Genomic DNA, 23,189 nt, shown 5'->3' on the forward strand with positions numbered 1-23,189 from the left:
TTAGTGACTCTCCTTTTCTCAAGGTTAGGGAATTTTTCAGCTATTACTCTATTGAATAGATTGTCAATGTCTTTAATTTGTTTCTCCTCTCCTTCTTCTACACCCATGATGCATAGGTTTGGTCTTTTCATGGTGTCCCAGATAGCTTGCATGTTCCATTTGTATTTTCTTAGCATTCTTTCACAATCTTTTGCTATTTGATCTAATTCCTCTACTTTATCTTCTGTTCCTGATGCTCTCTTTTCAACTTTCTTTCTCTGTTTGCCATGCTTTTGATTGAGATATTTATTTGGGATTTTGAGTTGTTTATTTCGGATTGATTATTTTTCAGGGTTTCCGTATCTTTATTGATTTCCTCTTTCATATCCTAGAATAGTTTTCTTAATTTCATTCATCTGTTTGTTTGTATTCTCTTTGTACTTATTTATTATTTATTCACATCCTCTTTGAGGTCAAATACTAACTTTTGTGTTTCTTCTTTGAGGTCATTAATCATTTTTACTATTGTTTTTTGAAGTTCATTGTTTGATAGCTCTTCCTCTACATAGGTGTTTAGATCCTTAGTGGTGGAATTGGCTTTTGAGGGAGAGTAGTTGTCTTGCTGTTTCATTCCCTGTTGAGATTTATGCATCTAGAGTTGTTTTTAGTTAGCGTTTTAATCCCTTGTGCCCCTGTGGTTGGAGTTTTGAGGTTTGTTTGGGTTTTTTTCCCCTTGGAGCTCCAGCAGTATTCTTCAGAGAGGGGTATGCTGGAAACATTTCCTCTTTCAGGGTTCTTGTGGTGCAGATTACCTCTTTTCTCCCCTGAGCAAGGGGGCTGGAGTCTACACTTTTTAATGGGGGTGTGGGGGCTCTCCTGCAGTCCAGTAGGGAGAGCTGGGTCTCTGTACACTGTGGGAGGCAGTCCTCCTAGCACCAGCAGAATACAGGATTGCCACTCAGTGGAGACCTGGGATTCCAGCACTTGGACAGGAGAGACATGACTCTCCTGCAGGGAGGCGCAGTGTGAAGGTACTGTGTACTTTGAGGAAGCAGGGCTTCCAGTGCTGCCTACAGAGTATCAGGGGAGCCTTCCTCCCCTCAGTGGGAAATCTGGTGCTCTTTCTCTTTAACAGGGGAGCAAGGGCTCTCTTGCTGTCAGGGACTGTGGGGAGTGCTTGGCCTCCTGCTCTGTGGGGAGGGAAGCCTCCTGGCACCAGCAAAGCATGGAGCCTGGGGTTCACTTGTGTGTGTGGTGGCAGGCTCCTGGCACTGAGTAGTAAGTTGAGGGTATCCATGGGGCAGCAAACCAGCAGGTGAATTGTCTGGTGCCCACAGGCAGCAAGGCCCCGGGGTCTACTTGAGTTTGGGAATGGGTTTCCAGGAGCCATGACATCTGCTGCAGGCACAGGGGGAACCAAGCCTGCAGGCAGCTGGAGCCCTGGGGCCTGCTTGCTGGCACCAGCTACCAGAAGCCACAACAACTGCTATAAGCACAGAGGACCCAAGCCTGAAGGCAGCAGGAGTTCTGGGGCCTGCTTTCCAAGCATGGGCTCCAGGAGGGCCACTCAGTAGAGCTGCCAACAAGGAGAACCAAGCCTGCGGGCAGCTGGAGTTCTGGGGCCTGCTTGCTGGCATAGCTACCAGCCACCACAGCTGCTGCGAGCATGGAGGAACCAAGCTGCACAGGCTTCAGAGAGCACAGTACAGTGGCAATGCAGCCAGCATGGAGGAACCAAGCCTGCTAGCTTGTCCTTTCTATTACACATGGAGCAGCAGGAGCCATGGGTCCTGTTTACACAGGGGTACCACTTTCCCTGGCATTTCAGGGTGAAGGTAGCAGGTTGTGTAGTAGGGGGGAGCATGGAGCTCTGACTTCCTATAGTGCCAGAAAGCAGGACTTACTGCTGAGCAGCCAAGTAATGGAGCCTGGAGCCACAAGGAGACTTCAGGGGGAGGGGATCAGGAGTGTGGGGCTGCAAGTCATTCTTCCCATGGTTAGCTGCTTCTCTATTTGTGGATTCAGAGAGGGATTTGCTTCTTGCTGGTTATGGGACCCTATGGGTGCCTATTCGAGGTTCCCTGATCTTCCTTTTTCAGGGTAGTCTCTGCTGGGCTATAGGGGTATCAACAATCTACCATCTTGTCTCAAAGTTCTCAATGATCTATTTGTGATGGGGTGTTTTCTGGTCATAGATAAATGCCCTTGTTTGTAAGAAAAAACACGCCAAAGCATCTGTGACTGGTGAGACATCAGTCAAAATCACAAATAATTCCAGGAGAAAGAGTCTTTGTATTATAGCTCCAACTTTGCTATAAGTTTGCAATCATTTAAAAATATAAAATAGTCATCATAATAGAGCATAAACACTATTGTGCGGAAAAAATGTAAAGATCAATTAGAAGCACATGAGAATGAGAGCAGGGGAGTTAAAGCAGAAGTAGGAGAGGAGGCAAGGCTTGAGAAATATTTAGGAAGCAGAACAGGCATGCTTTGATGGATAATTAGATATAAGGAGAGAAGGAAAGGGAAGAGTCTCAGGTGAGTCTTGGGTGACTCAAATTTCTGGCTTAACTGAGTAGATGGCAGTGCAGTTAATTGATTTAAGGAAGGAAGAACAGAGTTTTGGAGAAAGATAATGATTTTGATGTCTAGCAAGTCTCATCTTCCAAACACTCTAGATTACTTGACCAGATGAGATGTTATCATCTGTTAAACTGAACTTCTATCCTTTGGTTTCCAATTTCCACAAGAAGGAATTCCATTAAAGTAACATTCTTCACCTATACACCCAGTCTTTGTTCATTTTTCCCTAAAGATTTAGTTAGAGTTACTTAACTCTAAAACCAATTTGGGGAAGTAACTAAGCATGCCCATCATGGACTGTTCTGTATTTCATCTCTTCAGAGCAAGTGTGTCAGCATAACAAATATGTCCTCTGCTCTTCTGTGGTATAATCACCTCGTAAGTTGTTTAGTTATGCCCATGACTGGTTGAGATATATGTCTGATCCAAGGCAAAGTTGCAGCAAGCACATTCAGCCACATATCTAGAGTTACACTAACCAGTAAGTCCTATCAATGATAAAAACAAAGACCTTTGATTTCAATTTGTCTAATTCCCATATCCCATTTCCTAATTGGTTTATGAACTCAGGAGAGAAAGAAACCAGTGTGGTTAATTTGTCTCATAAGCACAAACAAGTGGGCAATATATTTTATTCCTCATGGTGTTTAATAAAGTGCTTAAGTAAACTTATTTAATTGAATCCAATCAATGTAAAGTAGGACAATGCTAAAATAGCACTATCTTATAAAGAAAAATATAGATGCTTGTAATTAATTTGTTTTTCAGCTTTAGGAATTTAATACCATTGGTTTAGAACTTGGCTTTAAAGATGGCAAAATACATGATGTACTTATTTTACTTTTCCTCATACATAAAATTAGAATCATAATGGCCTTATCTTGGATTTACATAGACAGTGTATGTATACCAGTCTGTAACACACAAAATAAAGAATATATTTATAGCTGAGTTGGGGTGCTCCCTTTTTAAACAGGGTGAATTAATGCAAGGTGAATATAAAAATAAAACTAGAATGGAATTGTTAGGGTCAGCTGTAAAGAAACATGAAATGCCCTAGCTCATCTTTCCCACATTGTGTTTTATGGATCACTAGTTGTGAAATATATTAATGGGTTTCCAGGGTTGGTAGTGGGGGAAGGTTCTGAAAAATCTTTCCATGAAGAAAAGCTGTTAACTCTGTGCTTCTCCAATATATTTGACCATGAAAACCTTTTTTCCTAAGAACATCACTCTCATAGTGATGCGTAGTTGTTAGGGCATTTTGAATAAGACAAGGAGGGTAGACTATCTGGCTGGGACTTCCTGATTTATTAGAATGTTAGATGGCAAATTCAGCACAGTATAAAGTCAAAGACTACAAATGCCTCATTCTTCCTATCCTACTCCCTGGGTTATATATCTGCCATTCTACCCATCTTACTCCTGTTCAAATATAAGATCCAATTTGAACATTTCCTCCACAGAATAGTATTCACAGCCCTTTGACCAACTGCACTCTGTTAATTAATTCAAATAGTGCTTATTGAGTACAAATTACATACCAGAAAGTGGTGTAGATGCTGGAATTGAGGTTTTAATATTTTTAAAACCTTAGGGACACACTTTCTATTCTCATAGAACATCCATTCAAGATGAGAAGAAAGGCATTGAACAGATCAAAACAGAACATTAATAATGTTATGGATGGAAAATGCTAAAAAGGAAAACAGCATAAAGGAGACAGAGAGTGAAGAAGTAGCTATTTTATATTCAACAGTCAAAAAAGGCATCTCTCATAAGGTAGCATTTGAAAATGACCTGAAGGAACAATGATAATGAGCCATATAAGTTTCTGGAAGAAGACCATTCCAGAAAAGTCAGTGATAAGTAGGAAGAACCTAAGACAGGAGCTGTTTGGCTTAGCTAAGACAATGCAGGAAAGACAGCATGGCGGGAATAAAATGAGCTAGGTGGAAAATAGTAGTAGACAGTAAAAAGAGAGTCAAATTTTATATGGTATTGCACATGTTTGTTCTAAGCTGGGAAGACTAGAAGGTTGAGCAGCTGAATAACATGATCTAATTTATATGACTAGCTGTTGAGTTGCAGCACAATAAGGGCACAATGGTCAATACCAGAAAACAAAGTAAGAGGATTTTTCAAAAGTCTGAGTAAGAGATGTTAATGGCTTATATGAAAGTGACAGAAGAGAGATGGTAAGAGTACCTGCTTAAAGATATGTTTTTAAATAAAAGACTGATTTTCAAACTTTTTGGTCTCAGGATCCCTTCACACTAAAAAATTATTGAATTATTGATAATTTTTATTCATGAGGATCATATCTGTTAATATTAAAAACACTGAAATTAATACTGAGATATTTATACAAGTCTACATTCCATTAACCACCAGAGCTTATGTCACACAAACCACGTAGCTTCTGAGAAATTCTGCTCAGCAGTCACATGGAAAAAGGGAAAATGTCTTTTTCCTTTTCATACAGTTGACCTCACAGACCTTCTGAAACTGTTTTGGAAGCCACCAAAGGATTCTGAACCACACTTTGAGAATTCCTGTCCTAGAGGATTTTCTGATGGATTGGATATGGAATTTAGTTGAGCTACCATTAACTGAAATACTAAACTTAGTGCTATGTTATTTTTAATGCTAATTAGATACCCCTTTGAGATTTAAAGTTGCCTCCTGGATATGAGCCTGAAGTTCAGTGAAGAAGTCTGGGCAAGAAATATTAAATATTAAATTAGGAGTAACCAACATAAATAAATATATGTGTATACACACACACACACACACACACACACACACACACACACACACACACACACACATATATATGGGCTCTAGACCAAAATAAGAATACATAAAGGAGTGAATGTAGATTGAGAAGAGAAAAGGTCTGAGGACAACCCCCAATTGTTTGGTCAGTGACCTCCATTGGTGAAATTCTGAAAGTCCTGTGTAGAGTAGAGCCTCCCAGTTCATTAAATGTTCCTTTGGGGTAGAATCTATATTTTAGTTATCTTCCTATCCAAATTATCCTTAAGATGTCCAGCATATGGAAAGCACTCAACTATGCTTAGTGAATCAATGAGTAAATAAATAATGATATGTGCTCCAATACGTTCATTGCTAAATTCCAGGATTTCAAAACAGGAAAGATGAGGAAGTTAATATGATTAACTTTAGATTCATATATTGGTATACTGTTCATCATGTACTCATACAGGTTCCCTTGAATTTAGAGCCAGAAGTAATTGGAAACTTTTAACTTTACCCAATGCGATCCATAAGAAGTGACCCAATAAGAAGGATGAGATTAGATTTCAATGCTGAGGATGCAGCATTAAGGTGCCACCTTGGAAGTAGAGCATAGTCCTCATCATTAATACTGAACTTCCCAGGCTCCACAACTATGAGGAAATAAATTTCCATTCTTTAAAAATTACCCAGTTTCAGAAAAACAAAGGTCATATGTTTTCTCTCACATGTGGAAGGTACACCCAAATACAATCATTTTATATATATATATATATATATATATATATATATATATATGTTTCCAAAGTGGGGCTATTAGAGAGACATGGGGAGGAGATAGAAAAGAAGAGAATGATAGAGAGTGAAAAATATTGGAATACATCACTTCTTTATAGGAACAAGACAAGAGGAAACACAGTGAAAACTGTTAAACAATATGGGCTAGGGAAAAGGGTAAAGAAGAATAGTGGACTAATTGAAGTATAGTATATTTACAAATAAAATACCAAGGCAAACCCCACTGAACAATGAACAGACACTTATCAATGGAGGACAGAAATATAAAACAGGAAAATATAAGGGGAACGTACTAGTAGGAGGGGAAGGATAAATGAAGAGGGTAAAAGGGGGTGAATATGGGTGATATACTTTCTATACATGTATGAATAGGGTATATTGAAACTTGTCATTTTAAGAAGAGGGAACAAGAAGAGAAAGAGTAATAGAGGGGATGAACCAAATTGGGTTATTCTGTAATGCATATGTAGAACTGCCACAATAAAACCCCATATACAACTAATATATACTAATAAAAATATTTTAAAATTACCCAGCTTTAAGCATTTTTTATAGCAGTACAAATTGATGAAGGCAGGATTGATGATTTTAGATTTTAATAGAAGATGTAGTACATAGTCTGTGCTTTCTAGATTCTGGGTTTTAAAAAAAATTTTCTGTCCCCTGAATTAGGTCAGCCTTGCCACCACTCTGCCATTTATCTGCAATGTCTTTTCTCACATTCCAGATTCAAGGAGTTTATAATTCCTGTGGCTCTCTTATGCTGATGCCTCTAAGAAATGAGATGCTGGTTGTAGGAATCATAGCATATTTAATCAACATCATCTTGGGTAGATTCAAATGATTAAGGGAACTTAAATACATTTTATAAAAGCCAAAGTTGCAATCATCAGAGGCACATGTGGATGAAAGCAAGAGCAGTGCTTCTAATGGTTTTATTTCAAACATGGGAACACATGATTTAAAATACATTATAATAACAAGTTGGCTCACTACAGGGCTTTAGAGTTTACACAGAACCATGGTCAATTTTAACTGGCTTCAACCTTATTACTATTCCTGGGAAGCACGAGAGCAAATACCACCTTCATTTTATTGACAAACAAATTGAGGGTCAGAAAGGTTACCCAAAGGTATGTAATAGAAGCATACTTTTTGATTAGGATTCAATTCTTTGAAAAGGGTACTACAGGAAAAATTTTGCATAAAACTCCATGAAATTCACAGATCATCTATATCCTGTCCAGGAATATTAAGTTAAAAATATAGATAGTACCCAACTTACAATGGTTCAGCTTAACAACTTTTCAAATCTTTAATGGTGCAAAAGCAATATATGGTTAGAAACCATACTTCAAATTTTGAATTTTTCATCTTTTCACAGGCTGATAATATATGGTATGCTACCCTCTCATATGCCAGGCAGTTGCAGTGAGCCACACTGTCACCCACACAGTCATGAGGGTCAATAATGGCTATTCTGCAATGTACTGTATTGCTAAGCGATGATGTTCGGTACAATAGGTATAGTCAATGAATTTTTGACTTATGATGTTTTCAACTTAAAAAGGTTTGTCAGGATGTAACCCTCTGCAAAGCACGGAGTGCTTCTCCTTCCCTTTCATTTACCTGGGTTCAGATGAAGTCCCACTGACTTCTTTCTCGACTTTGTCTCTTTTCAAATTGCTCTCTTTAGCCTAAGATTATTTTCTATTATTAATGCTTTTCCTGTTTTTAGCATTCTCACAGAGCTTTTGATGCAAAGCTCCAAATGAGGAATACAGTTCCCTCCCCTTGGTTTTCTCTTTTAGACTATCTCTGGTGATCTATATTTTTGCTCTTCTTTCTTTTTCTAATCCATTATTCTCTTCTCAAATTTCATCTCTCTGGAATACTGCTATACAATCTTGATTGTTTTCTCCATAATGAGAAAGTTAGCATTAGTAGAAAGACTACTGGCTAATTACAAAATCATTCAACCAGTGTAAGCCTCAGGCCAATCTATAAAATAAAGAAAAAAATACCTACCTCATAGCATTTTTATAAGAAATTAATGGAACATATACTCTGTAATAGAAATAACTTGTTCAGTACTCAATAATAAAATACTTTAAAGACTATCTCTTTGAAGGTCTTCTTATTCCTTATCTATTTTTGCTGCAATCCAATCCAATATTTTATATCCTTTCTGAGTGTTATGACTCTGCCTTTTACATACCCACTCTTATTTCTAATTTTAAAATCTAACATATGAGTTCTATAACCCTACAGTGCCCAGTAAAATGGTACTCCAGATTTGGCAAGAATTTTATGTAACCCTTCTTCAAGATTCTTAATAATGGCATGGAGAGATGATGTTCATTTAGGCACTTTCTTGTTAGTTCATTAAGCACACACAATATCCCAGCCAAATATCCAAAACATTTGTTCCATTTAGATTGGTTGCCACACATCTAAACAGAGTCCAACATAGGTAGGAGTTCAGGAATAGCTCATCTTTCTTCAAATGATCTACTGTTCAAGTCTTTCCTATCTCTATTAATATCATTCCCAAATACCAGCCAAAAGATCAAATATTAGTCATTTTGACTCTCTGACATCACAACCAAGTATTTTTTCAGAAATACAAAGTTAGACTAACACTCAAAATAAAAGAATGTAATTTACTACATCACTAAAAAGTGAGAGGAGAAAATCATGATTACCAAATAAAACAGAAAAAATAATTAAAAACTTTTAACACCATTTTATGCTAAAAACTCTCAGGAAACTAGGAGTAGGAGTCAGACAAAAAAAACAAACTAATAGGTCATTTTATAGTTAATGTTGGAATACTGAATGCTTTCTCCCAAAGATAAGGAATAATACAAGGATTTATAGGTTTATGACTTCAATGTACTATTTCATTATAGTTCAGAAAAAAGAAAAAGATAGAAGGTATAAAAGATTAGAAAAGAAGAAGTGAGCTATCATTATTGTCAGATGACAGGAGAAAACTTGAAGGAAATTTTTTTTAAATTTTTATTGTTTTATTATTCATATGGGCATACAATGCTTGGGTCATTTCTCCCCCCTGCCCTCATCCCATCCCTTACCACCCACTCAGCCCCCTCCCACTCCCCCCCCCCACCCCATTATCTCTAATTTTGTTGAAGAGAGACTATAAGCAATAATAGGAAGGAGCAAGAGTTTTTGCTAGTTGAGTTAAGGATAGCTATACAGGGAGTTGACTCACATTGATTTCCTATGTATGTGTGTTACCTTCTAGGTTAAATCTTTTTTACCTCACCTTTTCTCTAGTTCCTGGTCCACTTCTCCTATTGGCCTCAGTTGCTTTTAAGGTATCTGCTTTAGTTTATCTGTGTTAAGGGCAACAAATGCTAGCTAATTTTTTAGGTGTCTTAACTATCCTCACACATCCCTTGTGTGCTCTCGATTTATCAAGTGCTCTAAGTCCAAACCCCTTGTTGTGTTTGCCCTTGATCTAATGTCCGCATATGAGGGAGAACATATGATTTTTGGTCTTTTGGGCCAGGCTAACCTCACTCAGAATGATGTTCTCCAATTCCATCCATTTACCAGTGAATGATAACATTCCATTCTTCTTCATGGCTGCATAAAATTCCACTGTGTATAGATACCACATTTTCTTGATCCATTCATCAGTGGTGGGGCATCTTGGTTGTTTCCATAACTTGGCTATTGTGAATAGTGCTGCAATAACCATGGGTGTGCAGGTGCCTCTGGAGTAACCTGTGTCACAGTCTTTTGGGTATATCCCCAAGAGTGGTATTGCTGGATCAAATGGTAGACCAATGTTTAGCTTTTAAGTAGCCTCCAAATTTTTTTCCAGAGTGATTGTACTAGTCTAAATTCCCACCAACATTGTAAGAGGGTTCCTTTTTCCCCACATCCTCGCCAACACCTGTTGGTAGTGGTGTTGCTGATGATGGCTATTCTAACAGGGGTGAGGTGGAATCTTAGTGTGGTTTTAATTTGCATTTCCTTTATTGCTAGAGATGATGAGCATTTTTTCATGTGTTTTCTGGCAATTTGAATTTCTTCTTTTGAGAAAGTTCTGTTTCGTTCACTTGCCCATTTCTTTATTGGTTCATTAGCTTTAGGAGAATTTAGTTTTTTAAGTTCCCTATATATTCTGGTTATCAGTCCTTTGTCTGATGTGTGGCTGGCAAATATTTTCTCCCACTCTGTGGGTATTCTCTTCAGTTTAGAGACCATTTCTTTTGGTGAACAGAAGCTTTTTGGTTTTATGAGGTCCCATTTATCTATGCTATCTCTTAGTTGCTGTGCTGCTGGGATTCCAATGAGAAAGTTCTTACCTATACATACTAACTCCAAAGTATTTCCTACTCTTCCCTGTATCAACTTTAGAGTTTGGGGTCTGCTATTAAGATCCTTGATCCATTTTGAGTTAATCTTGGTATAGGGTGATATACATGGATCTAGTTTCAGTTTTTTGCAGACTGCTAACCAGTTTTCCCAGCAGTTTTTGTTGAAGAGGCTGCTATTTCTCCATCGTATATTTTTAGCTCCTTTGTCAAAGACAAGTTGGTTATAGTTGTGTGGCTTTATATCTGGGTCCTCTATTCTGTTCCACTGGTCTTCATGTCTGTTTTTGTGCCAGTACCATGCTGTTTTTATTGCTACTGCTTTGTAATATAGTTTGAAGTCAGGTATCGTGATACCTCCAGCATTGTTCTTTTGATTGAGTATTGCCATGGCTATTCGTGGCCTCTTGTGTTTCCATATAAATTTAATGCTAGATTTTTCGATCTCTTTAATGAATGTCATTAGAATTTTGATGGGAATTGCATTAAACATGTAGATTACTTTTGGGAGTATAGACATTTTTACTATGTGGATTCTACCAATCTATGAGTATGGGAGATCTCTCCACTTTCTATAGTCTTTCTCAATCTCTTTCTTCATAAGTTTATAGTATTCCTTGTAGAGGTAATTCTCATCCTTTGTTAAGTTTACACCTCAGTATTTGATTTTTTTTGATGCTATTGTAAATGGAATTGTTTTCATATATTCTTTCTCAGTTTGTTCATTATTAGTGTATAGAAATGCTAATGATTTTTCTATTTTGATTATATATTCTGCTACCTTGCTGTAGCTCTTGATGATGTCTAGAGCTTCTGGGTAGAGTTTTTTTGGGTCTTTAAGGTATAGGATCATGTCATCTGCAAATAGGGATATTTTGATAGTTTCTTTACCTATTTGTATTCCTTTTATTCCTTCTTCTTGCCTAATTGCTCTGGCTAGGAATTCTAGTACTATGTTGAATAGGAGTGGAGATAGTGGGCATCCTTGTCTGGTTCCTGATTTTAGAGGGAATGGTTTCAGTTTTTCTCCATTAAGTATAATGCTGGCTGTAGATTTGTCATATATACTTTTATAATGTTGGGGTACTTTCCTTCTATTTCTAGTTTTCTTAGACCTTTTATCATGAAATGGTGTTGGATCTTATCAAAGGCTTTTTGTGAATCTGTTGAGATGATCAAGTCTTGCTTCTGTTAATGTGGTTTATTACATTTATTGATTTCCGTATGTTGAACCACCCCTGCATCCCTGGGATGAAGCCTACTTGGTCGTGGTGAGTAATCTTTTTGATGTGTTGTTGAATTCGGTTTGCCATTATTTGTTGAGGATTTTTGCATCAATGTTCATTAAGGTGATTGACCTATAGTTCTCCTTTTAGGAGGTGTCTTTGCCTGGTTTTGGGATAAGTGTAATACTTGCTTCATAAAATGTGTTTGGCAGTTTTCCTTCCCTTTCTATTTCGTGGAACAGTTTAAGGAGGGTTGGTATCAGTTCTTCTTTAAAGGTCTGATAGAATTCAGCAGAGAATCCATCAGGTCCTGGACTTTTAATTTGGGGAGACTCTTGATTGCTGCTTCAATTTCATTTTGTGTTATAGATATATTCAGGTGATTACTTTCCTCTTGGTTCAGTTTTGGATGATCATATGTATCTAGAAATCTGTCCATTTCATTATAATTTTCAAATTTATTTGAATAAAAGTTCTCAAAGTAGTCTCTGATGATTTCCTGGACTTCCATGGTTTTTGTTGTTATCTCCCCTTTTGCATTCCTGATTCTACTAATTTGGGTTTTTTCTCGCCTCATTTTAGTCAGGTTTGCCAGGAGTCTGTTGATCTTGTTTATTTTTTCAAAGAACCAACTTTTTGTTTCATTAATTCTTTGTATGGTTTTTTTGGTTTCTATTTCATTGTTTTTATTATTTCTCTCCTTCTGTTTGGGATTTGCTTGTTCTTGTTTTTCTAGGAGTTTGAGATGTATCATTAGGTCATTGATTTGGGATCTTTCAGTCTTTTTAATATGCACTCATGGCTATAAACTTTCCTCTCAGGACTGCCTTTGCTGTGTCTCATAGGTTCCAGTAGGTTGTGTTTTCATTTTCATTGACTTCCAGGAACTTTTTAATTTCCTCTTTGATTTCATCAATAACCCATTGTTCATTAAGTAATGAGTTATTTAGTTTGCAGCTGTTTGCATGTTTTTTGTCTTTACTTTTGTTGTTGAGTTCTACTTTTACTGCATTGGGATCAGATAGTATGCACGGTATAATTTCTATTTTCTTATATTTGCTGACGCTTACTTTGGGCCCTAAGATATGATCTATTATGGAGAAGGTTCCATGGGCTGCTGACAAGAATGTATGTTGTGTAGATGTTGGATGAAATTTTCTGTAGACATAAAGTAGGCCCATTTGATCTATTGTATATTTTAGATCTTGGATTTCTTTATTGATTTTTTTATTTGGATTACCTATCTATTGATGATAATGGGGTGGTAAGGTCTTCTACAACCACTGTGTTGGAGGTAATATATGCTTTTAGGTCTTTCAGGGTATTTTTGATGAAATTGGGTGCATTGACATTGGGTACATATAGGTTGATAATTATTATTTCCTTTTGGTCTATTTCCCTTTTTATTAGCATGGAATGTCCTTCTTTCTCTCGTTTGATCAATGTAGGTTTGAAGTCTACTTTGTCAGAGATAAGTATTGCTACTCCTGCCTGTTTTCAGGGGCCATTGGCTTGGTAAATCTTCTTCCAGCCTTTCATCCTAAGCCTATGCTTATTTCTGTCAGTGAGATGGGTCTCCTGTAAGCAACAAATTGTTGGATTTTCCTTTTTAATACATTTCGTCAAGGGGTGCCTTTTAATGGGTGAATTACGTCCGTTAACATTAAGCATTAGTACTGATAGGTATGTGGTGATTCCTGTTATTTAGTTATCCTAATTGTTTGAAGGTTTGATTGTGTGTACCTAAGATGAGGTTACTCTCTACTGTCCTGCTTTTTCTTTTTCTGTAGTTTGGTGCTACCTGTCCTTTCATGGTTATGTTGGGTTTCACTTTCTGTGTGCAGAATCCCTTGAAGAATCCTTTGTAGTTGTGGCTTTGTGGTCACATATTGTTTTAGTTTCTGCTTATCATGGAAGACTTTTATTGCTCCATCTATTTTGAATGATAGTTTTGCTGGGTAGAGTATCCTGGGGTTGAAGTTATTTTCATTCAGTGCCCGGAAGATCTCACCCCATGCTCTTCTTGCTTTTAATGTTTCTGTTGAGAAGTCTGCTGTAATTTTGATGGGTTTACCTTTGTATGTTATTTGTTTTTTCTCTCTTACAGCCTTCAATATTCTTTCCCTAGTTTCTGAACTTGTTGTTTGAATGATGATATGTCGTGGGGTAGTTCTATTTTGATCTGGTCTGTTTGGTGTCCTGGAGGCCTCTTGCATCTGTATGGGAATATCTTTCTCTAGATTTGGGAAATTTCCCGTTATTATTTTGTTGAATATATTACGCATTCCCTTTGCTTGCACCTCTTGTCCTTCTTCAATGCCCATGATTCTCAAGTTTGGTCTTTTGATGGAGTTGGTGAGTTCTTGCATTTTCTTTTCACAGGTCTTGAGTTGTTTAATTAATAGTTCTTTGGTTTCTCCTTTAATTACCATTTCATCTTCAAGTTCTGAGATTCTGTCTTTTGTTTGTTCTATTCTGCTGGATTGGCCTTCCATTTTGTTTTGCAGTTCTATTTTGTTCTTTTTTCTGAGGTTTTCCATATCCTGGCTGGTTTCCTCTTTAATATTGTCTATTTTTGTCCTGAGTTCATTTATCTCTTTATTAATCATGTTCTCTGTTTCACTTTGGTATTTATACAGTGCTTCTATGTTTTCCTTTATTTCTTCTTTTGCTTTTTCAAATTCTCTATTTTTGTCATGTTGGAATTTCTTGAGTGTCTCCTGTACATTTTGGTTGACCATATCCAGTATCATCTCTATAAAATTCTCATTGAGTACCTGTAGTATATCTTCTTTTAAATTATTCTTGTGGGCTTCATTGGGTTCTTTGCCATAGTTTATCTTCATTTTGTTGGAAACTGGATCTAAGTATCTGTTTTCTTCATTTCCCTCTGGTTCCTGTAGTAATTTTTTGCTGTGGGGAATCTGGTTTCCCTGTTTTTTCTGTCTTCCCATCATTGTCCTTGGTGTTGTTAGTGTCCCTGTACTGTGTGCAATTAAGTATTTTCTGGCTTGTAATAATTGCACTATAGTGATATTTAGAATGGAAGGGTGAGAGGGTTATGGAAAGCAAAGAAGTTAAAGGAAAAAAATAATCAAATAGAAAAAAACAAAACAAAGAAACCAACAGAAAAGTTTCAAAGATATAAACAGGGAGAGACCATGTACTAATCAACCATAATCTGAAAAGGCATTAGAGAGACAGAGAGAGGATTGAAATTAAAAAATAAAAAGAGTAAAGATAAGAATAAGAATTAAAAAATAAGTAAACAAAAGAAAAAATATATATATAAAATAAAATAAAACAGAATAAAAAATAAAAACCTCCAAGTTCAAATGCAATGAAATTTCAGTCTTAATAATTTTGGTGTTCGTCCCTCAGCCTCCAATCCTGGAGATGGTGCTTCAGATGTTGTTTTGTAGTTGTCTTATCAAAGGGGAGACATAAAGTAGAACAAAACTGCACAAGTTCAAATGCAATACAGTTTCAGTAAGTTTTTCAGCATGCAGGTGCAGTTCGGTTGTTTTCTCTTCAAAGATAGGGAGAGAAAAAAAAGAGTCTGAAGACATTTCTGTGAATGGTATCTGCGGCTGTGGCTTGCCTGCCTGCTGCTGTCAGCCTGCTGTTGCTGGAAGTGTTATTTATGCAGATCTCTGGGGTGAGCTTAGCACTCACCTGGCCCTGTAGGCTTTATTTACTCAGGGTTCTCCTGTGCGCGAGCCCCTGCTACAAGCTTTCCCCTTTCCAAGCACACTGGGGGAGGTGACTGCACCCACTTTCTCAGGCCTGTGTGTTTGTTTACAGCTCACATGGAAAGTGGGTCTTCCCCCCTCTCCTGTGGAGTTTTCCTCCCACCGCCACTTTTACAAGCTTTCCCGCTCCTGATTGCTGGGTGTGTGCTGCTGCTCCTGCTGGCTGGCGTGTTTGTTTACAGCTCACATGGGAGGTGGGTCTTCCCCTCTCTCCTGTGGAGTTTTCCTCCCTCCACCACTCTCACAAGCTTTCCCACTCCTGGTTGCTGGGCACGCTCCCCCACTCCACTGGAGCCTCTCTGGCCAGGCCCAGCTTGTTTATGTACAATTCCAGGAAGGATTCCTCTCCCCTCCTTTTCAGAGCTCAGGGCGCCCCACCCTTTTTGCCACATGTCTTTATTGTTCCTATTGCTTATTACTCAGTTTCTCTTTTTTTCCCCAGGTGGGGGTCGGTCTGTCCAGGGGGCTATGCTGATCTGGCCCAGGGTTGTCTGTGGAAGTACCGTGTACCACTTAGCTCACCTTGTCCATGTCTTCCCAAGCCATCTGGGCACGGGCGACTGGAGGCCCGGGGACCCTCCTGATTTCTCTGTTTAATGTGAAGTGGAGATTCTCTGCGCAGGCTGGAGGGGTGGAGGGGTCAAAGTTTTGCCTCTTCTCAGTGACCTTGCCTGCAAGGTGTGTCTCCGGCGTTTCTCCAAGATTTCACTGTAGGAGGCACACTTTCTGCTTCCTCCCTCTAGCCGCCATCTTGGAATCCTTGAAATTTTTTTATAAACCAAAAACTACCATAACTTTTAAATGAAATCAAATAGGTAATATAAACTTAATTGTATTTCTAAATATCAACAATTAGAAAGTAAAAGAAATAATTATAAAGCATTCATTTAACTCAATGAAGAAAGTTTTTTTCCATGCAGCAAAACATAAATCTTGACCCATACCTCACTTCATATACAAAATAATTTGAGATGGATCATAGATTTAAACATAAAAGCCAGACCAGAAAGCTTATAGAAACAAATTGAAAGCATATATTCACAACCTGGACAAGACAAAAGAAACACTAATCATAAAGGAAAATTTAAAAATAAATTGGATGTCATCAAAATGAAAACATTCTGCTCATCAAAAGACATATAAGAAAATGTTAAGACACAGTGGAGGTATCTCAATACCCAACTTCAAGCTACCCTACAGAGCCACATTGTACCCTTCACTTTTAAGTGAAGTTAGCCAGGTTCAGAATGCCAAAAAGTGTATGTTTTCTCTTATATGTGGAATAAAGACAATATAAACACCGTAATATCATGAAAAACAGGTCACACTGGGGGAAGTCACATACGAGAGAGGGAGGGCAAAAGAAGAAAGTTAAGAGGGTGAATATGGTTGATGTATTCTCTATACAAGAATGAATAGAGAATTTTTAAACTTGTTGAAATCACCATATGAAGGGAACTAATATAGAAAGAAGCAAAATAGAGGAGATGAACAAATTGAGGTTATAATATATACAAAATCAGAGAACAGGAGGGCAGAACAGGTCCTCTGGGGGACCTGTTAAGGGGTTGGACCAGTGGGAAGGAGAAGGATCTGGGGAAAGTGTATAGGAGGGTGAATATGGTACAAATACTGTGTACACATGTATGTAAATGGAAAAAATGAGAACTGTTGAAGCTATTCTAGGAATAGGGGAAATGGGGATAAAGGAGAATGATGGAGGGGGTGGATTCAGGTATGATATATTTGATATATTATAAGAACTTTTGTAAATGCCACATTGTACCCTTAGCACAATAAAAAAAAAGGAAAAAGAAAAGAAAATGTTGAGGCAAATCACAAACTGGGGGAAAATATTTGCAGTGCATGTATCTGAGAAAGGGTCCATATCTTTTGGAATTATAAGAGAACTTATAAATATTAGTATGAATCAATAATTAGAATGTTGAACAAATCCATAAAAAGAAATAAACAGAAAATTCACATAAGAAGACAAAAGAATGGTCAACAACCATAGGAAAAGTAGCTAAGTATCATTAGTCATCAGAAAAATTCTAACCAAAATTATGAGAAATCATTCAACCTACATAAAACTGAAATTCTCATATATTGTTATTGGTGATTATAAAATAGAATGACTAATTTCAAAAACCATTGGAAATGTTTTTATAAAGTAGGCTGAGCTTGGTGGATAATGCCTCTGTGATCCCAGCTCCCTGGAGGCAGAGAAAGAAAGACCACAGTTCAAGCCCAGCCCAGAGAAAATTTAGCAAGACCCTATCTCAAAACCCAACCAGCAGAACTGGGGCCATGGAGCAAGTGGTAGAGCACTTGCTAAGCAAACAAGAGACCCAGACTTCAAACCCAGTTCCACCTAAGAAAAATTGTGTATACAATAAAGTTATCTACCCCATGACCCTACCATTCCACACTTACATACATACATAAAACCAATAGCTTTTAAATGATTCATAAATGTGCATTCACACATAATGGTAACCAACAGGAAACAACACAAGCAAAGTATAACTCAACAGGAGAAAGGATAAACAAACTGTAGTATATTAATCCAGTGGAATACTTACTACTCAGCAAAAAAAGCAGTAACATGGACATATTAAAAAAAAACATGTTGAACAAAAGAAACCAAACACTGATGCACCATACACTCTCTGCAGGATTCCATTTATGAGAAGTCCAAGAACACACAACCCTTGTATTTGGTTATAAATGTCAGAAAGTACTTTGCTCTGAGGCAAAAATGATGGCAATTTAATTGGAAAGGGGCCTGAGGAAGCTGCATCGATGCAGTGTGCTGTATCTTTAGGTATGATCACATCTAAAAATACAATCATCAAGGTATCAAGTTGTATACTTAGGCTCTGAGTATTTTATTACTCAACTGGGGAAAGTGTTTTACCAGGAAACATTTTAAAAATTAAAAGTCTGGCTTATTTCACTTAGCATAATATCTCCCAGATTCACGCATGTTGCCACAAATGACAGGATTTTTAAAGCTGACTATGTACCACATTTTCTTCTTCCTTCCCTTCCTTCTCCCCACTCCCTTCCTTTCTTCCTTTCTTTCTTTTTTTGGGGATACTAGGGTTTGAACTCAGGACCTCATGCTTGCTAGGTGGGTGATCTACCACCTGAGCAACACCCCCAGCCCTTATTTTGCCTTAGTTATTTTTGAGGCAGGGTTTTGCTCCTGACTATGATCCTCTTACCTGTGATCTCCCATGTAGATGGGATTACAGTCATGAGTCACTTGCCTGCATGTGTCAATTTTCTTCATCCATTCACCCACTGGTGATTGACTCTATGTCTTGGCTACTATGAATAGTGCTGCAGTGAATATGGAGTGCAGGTTTCCACAAACCTATTTCAGTTCGTTTGGATATACACCTGGCAGTAGATTGCTAAATCATAAGGTAGCTCTATCATATCATAGCTGTAATTTTAGTTTTTTGAGGAACCTCCATACAGTTTTCCATAATGACTGTACTAATTTACATTCCTACTCACAATGTATAAGAGTTCACTTTTCTTTATATCCTTGTCAGGACTTGTTATCTTTTGTCTTTTCAGTAGTAGCCATTTTAAAGGAATAAGATGACATCTCATTGTAGTTTTAATTTGCATTTCCCTGAAGATTACTGATGTTAGGCCAGGAAGAGAAAGGTAAACACTTCATCATTTCACTCATAAGTGGAATTTTAAAAAGTTGCTCTCACAGAAGTATAGACTAGAATGATGGTTACCAGAGTCTAGGGTGGACAGGAAGAAGAAGTTGGAAAGACGTTGGTCAGAGGATACACACTTATAGTTAGATAAAGAAGTATAAATTCCAAACACCTATCATTGTACAGCATGGTAACTGTGCTAATGAAAATTATACTTGAAAAATGCTAAGGGAGTGGATGTTAAGTGTTCTTACCACAACGTGTTTATTAATTAGCTACATTTACCATGTAGATACACTTCAAAACATCCTGTTGTGCACAATAAATATATGCAATTTTATATGTCAAATTGAAACAAAAACCCAAGTAGTTATTTAGTAGAAAGAAGATAATTGGTATGTCAATAGACCTACCTAATATCTTTTCCAAAGATAATTTTCTCAAGTATTTTCCAAGTGTAAATGAAATTTTATTTTCAAGTATAAGTAAGTGAACCTAGCTTTTTGAATTCTTGTAAATAGAGAAACTCAGGCTTGTGGGTTAATATTCTTGGGAGAAACAAAGATAAGCCAGAAGTATATAAATATTTCAGTCCCTATTAATTAAAAATAGAATGTTTCACAATCTGGAAGATTTTAAGACATGAAAGAACCCATTGAAACAAAGGTGAAAAGATCAAACAAAGATGCAGAACTAACAGCTGTGACTTAGCCAGTTAATAAATATGCTGAATAAAAACAAACTCAACAAAGCACTGGAAAGTCTGCAGACTCCAAATTAACATACTAATCACAAACACTTGCAATGCATAATCAGCCCCTATCATGCTGAAAACAAGGATTCCTTGGTTACAATGGATACTCTCCATTTACAGGTAGAATTAGGGAAACCAATCCAGATAAAGGCATGCATGAAGCACCCTGAGCATCTATTTTCAGTGAGTCAGATGCAAGCTTGGTCTTCATCTCACCTCTTCAATATCATTCTTCCCACAATAAAAGACCAAGCTCATCATCTAATGTACAGGAAGAAAATATAAAGCCATATCCAAAAGTTTGTATTTATACTTTATTTTCAAGGTGTATCACCAGTTTTTTTTGTTGTGTTTGTTGCTTATTTGTTTAAGTACTAAGGTTTGAACTTGAGGCCTTGCACTTGCGAGGCAAAAGCTTGAACACTTGAGCTATGCCCCTAGCCCTTTTTGCTTTAGTGTTTTCTCCAGAAACGGTCACAGGCCTTGGACCATGATTCTTCTACCTCTTCCTCTAGCATAGCTAGGACACATGCCTGGCTTGCTTTTTGAGATAGGGTCTCACTAACTTTTTTTTGCTTGGGCTGGCCTTGAACCATGATCCTACTCCTCTCCTGCTCCCATGTACCTGAGATTACAGGTGTCATCATCAGTTTTAAAAGTTAAATAACAATCTCAACTATGTTATTAATTTCTAATTAGTAAATGGGGGAAAAGTACTTGAATATCCATAAGTAAATCTAACTTCACATTTCTCATATTTCCAGAGAGAAAGCAAGATTAGCAAACACTTCATAGGATTAAACCTGTGATCAAAATGTAGGCTCTTGTGTAAGAGCCTACAAAATTATCTTTTCTTTGGAATAGTAGCTCTCAACAATTTTTCATCTCTGACACACCTGTAACTTTTCAGAATATACCAGAGTCTCCTATCCTATCCACCTATCCATCCTGGAGGTATATACTCTGATCCCCAGACCCTTTCCTAAACTACCTGCTTTACCCCAATACTCCCTCATAATTACTTCCATATGAATTCTTTTCTTCTTTATCTGTACAATGAATGCCCCAGGAGGTCAGAAGTCATAAGAAGAACTGACAGAAGCAAGGAATAGAGTAAAAATGGAATTTCTGGCTTTGATATTATTTCTACTTTTCTTCAAAGTTTACCAAAATAAACTAACCTGAATTTTAAAAAATTAAATATGCAGAAAAGAATTTATAGAATAAGATCTCCTACCAATCTGTTTTTCATTCATTAAATGACCAAGTATGTTGGCAATAATGGCGCTGATAGGTTTCAGTTCTTACTGCACCCTTAAGCTTCTGTTTTCCAGGATCATGGTCCTGCCTCAAGTCTAGCTTGAATCCTCCTTCTGCCCCAACCTCCAATCAGCATGAACCATAAGATCCTAACCAATCAGATCATGCTGAGTCTCACTGAGGGGTATTTAAGCACCTGCCCTTCTCTCTCTCTCTCTCTCTCTCTCTCTCTCTCTCTCTCTCTCTCTCTCGGCTCTCTGCTCTCTCCCTCTCCCACCCGGCAATAAAGAATCTCTTGGCCAGATCACTCCTCTCCACGTGGTCACTTTTGGGGCCTATATTTCCTTACAAAGTACATTTATATTAGAGAATTTACATTGGGATAAAATTAAATAACATTTTGTAGTGAATTTTTTAAACATATAGAGGACAATGTCTAACCCAAACAGTTTTAATATAATGTAAATGTAATAAATACACAGTAATACCAGAAATACCCTCATATAATAAATGAACCACTGACAAGTATGACATATAGCATCTAAATATGGATTTAGTGAAGTTTATTCCTTGAACATAATAGACTGAGATCAAATTTCCCTGAAAATATGAAAGGGGATGGTTGAAAATACTTCTCTCCTCCACATACTGGGGCATTGTAAAATATCTGTGCCTAAAAAACCCTGAGCTTACAAATTCGATTTTTACAACCTCATGAGGACTTTTGACCTCTGACAGGAGGAGACAACTATTATACTAAAGGAAAACAAAGGAACTCCAAATCAATTGGATAATTTAGCTCCCTTTAGAACACCGTCCATTTATTCATAATACTAGAGTATAGATTCCCTTGGAATTGATGAAGGTTAATGAAATACTTTACATGAAAGTGTTCTATAAACTCTAGTGGATATGTGAAGTTGAAATACCATTTTACTGATGAGGATAGGATTATTTAAAATAATCCAAAATTATATTAAAGAAGGTAGGATATTAAACAGATAATTGTTCACTTAGTCTTAAAGGACACATTTGCACTACAGTTGGCTCAAGGGATTTATTCATACTATATGTCTCAATAGATGGTGAATGGCACTGATTGGATCCTAAACCCCCTCTCTTAGATTTTACAAAGTCCATTAGGAACCAGTCAGGTTCAGAACACCACCAATTCCATGTTCTGGGTCCATCTGTTGGCAAAAATAAAATGCAAACATCTTTATAAGTGCTATTTCAAATGAAATACCACAGAACAGTGTGTCCCAATGATATTTCTAAAGCTTGCCTGCAAACCGCCTACTGGGAAACCCAACTGAAAGAGAAGGGGAAAGAGAAACAAGCCCATGCAGACAAGTGACAGGAATAGAAAAAAAGAACAAAGGGTAAAGAGACTAGTCAGTTACACTGGAAGAAAATAAGGAGCAATGAGAGGTGTAATAGCAAACACAGACAACATTATTACAAACTATAAGGAAGAGGGCACTTAAAGAAAATATATTAAAGCAACTGGGGTTGGGGGATAGGGAAGTAAGCACAAGTAATGCAGCAGGTGCTGAGGAATAAACATAAGGAGAGCAGGAAACATCAGGACATATTAAGAATTCAATAATTGGAGATCATTATTTAAATGTTGTGAGAGAAAAATGTGAAATAGCCATTTTCTAAGCTATCCTTCTTTCTTCTAATAATATACACAAATTTTAGTGTTTATTGTCAACTCCATAGGAAGCAAACTGCCTTTTTTGAGTCCTTTCTTTTAATTAAAAAATTCATTAAGTAATGCTGGACATTGCAATATTAGTGGTGTACATGTGCTTGATTTAAAAACAGAATACATTACAATACAGATGCTGTCATTCTGGGCACTTACCTGGGGTCGAATAACTTTTACAATATTTTTGAGGGCAGTGTCAGGGGATGGAGGTGAGCAGTCAGGTGTTGGACCTGTTGAGCTGTTTCTATGATTACCAGTTCCTGGAGCAGTAATTGCTACCTCCGAGGCATTATCTGTGAATAGACATAGAACTGCCATGAACCCT

The 23,189-nt window shown here is 37.3% G+C and overlaps 1 protein-coding gene across 14 annotated transcripts in view; it reads right to left on the minus strand.

Moving 5' to 3' along the window:
• Anks1b (ankyrin repeat and sterile alpha motif domain containing 1B) overlaps positions 1 to 23,189 on the minus strand; it is a 1,133,346-nt gene that overhangs the window by 619,028 nt on the left and 491,129 nt on the right. For all 14 annotated transcript variants that reach the window (XM_074084193.1, XM_074084191.1, XM_074084192.1 and 11 more), the window contains one exon: positions 23,021 to 23,157. In XM_074084193.1, the coding sequence (XP_073940294.1) occupies positions 23,021 to 23,157 (137 nt within the window). The remainder of the gene's footprint in view (positions 1 to 23,020; positions 23,158 to 23,189) is intronic.

The sequence above is a fragment of the Castor canadensis genome, chromosome 8 (genome assembly GCF_047511655.1).
Source record: "Castor canadensis chromosome 8, mCasCan1.hap1v2, whole genome shotgun sequence".
NCBI lineage: Eukaryota > Metazoa > Chordata > Mammalia > Rodentia > Castoridae > Castor > Castor canadensis.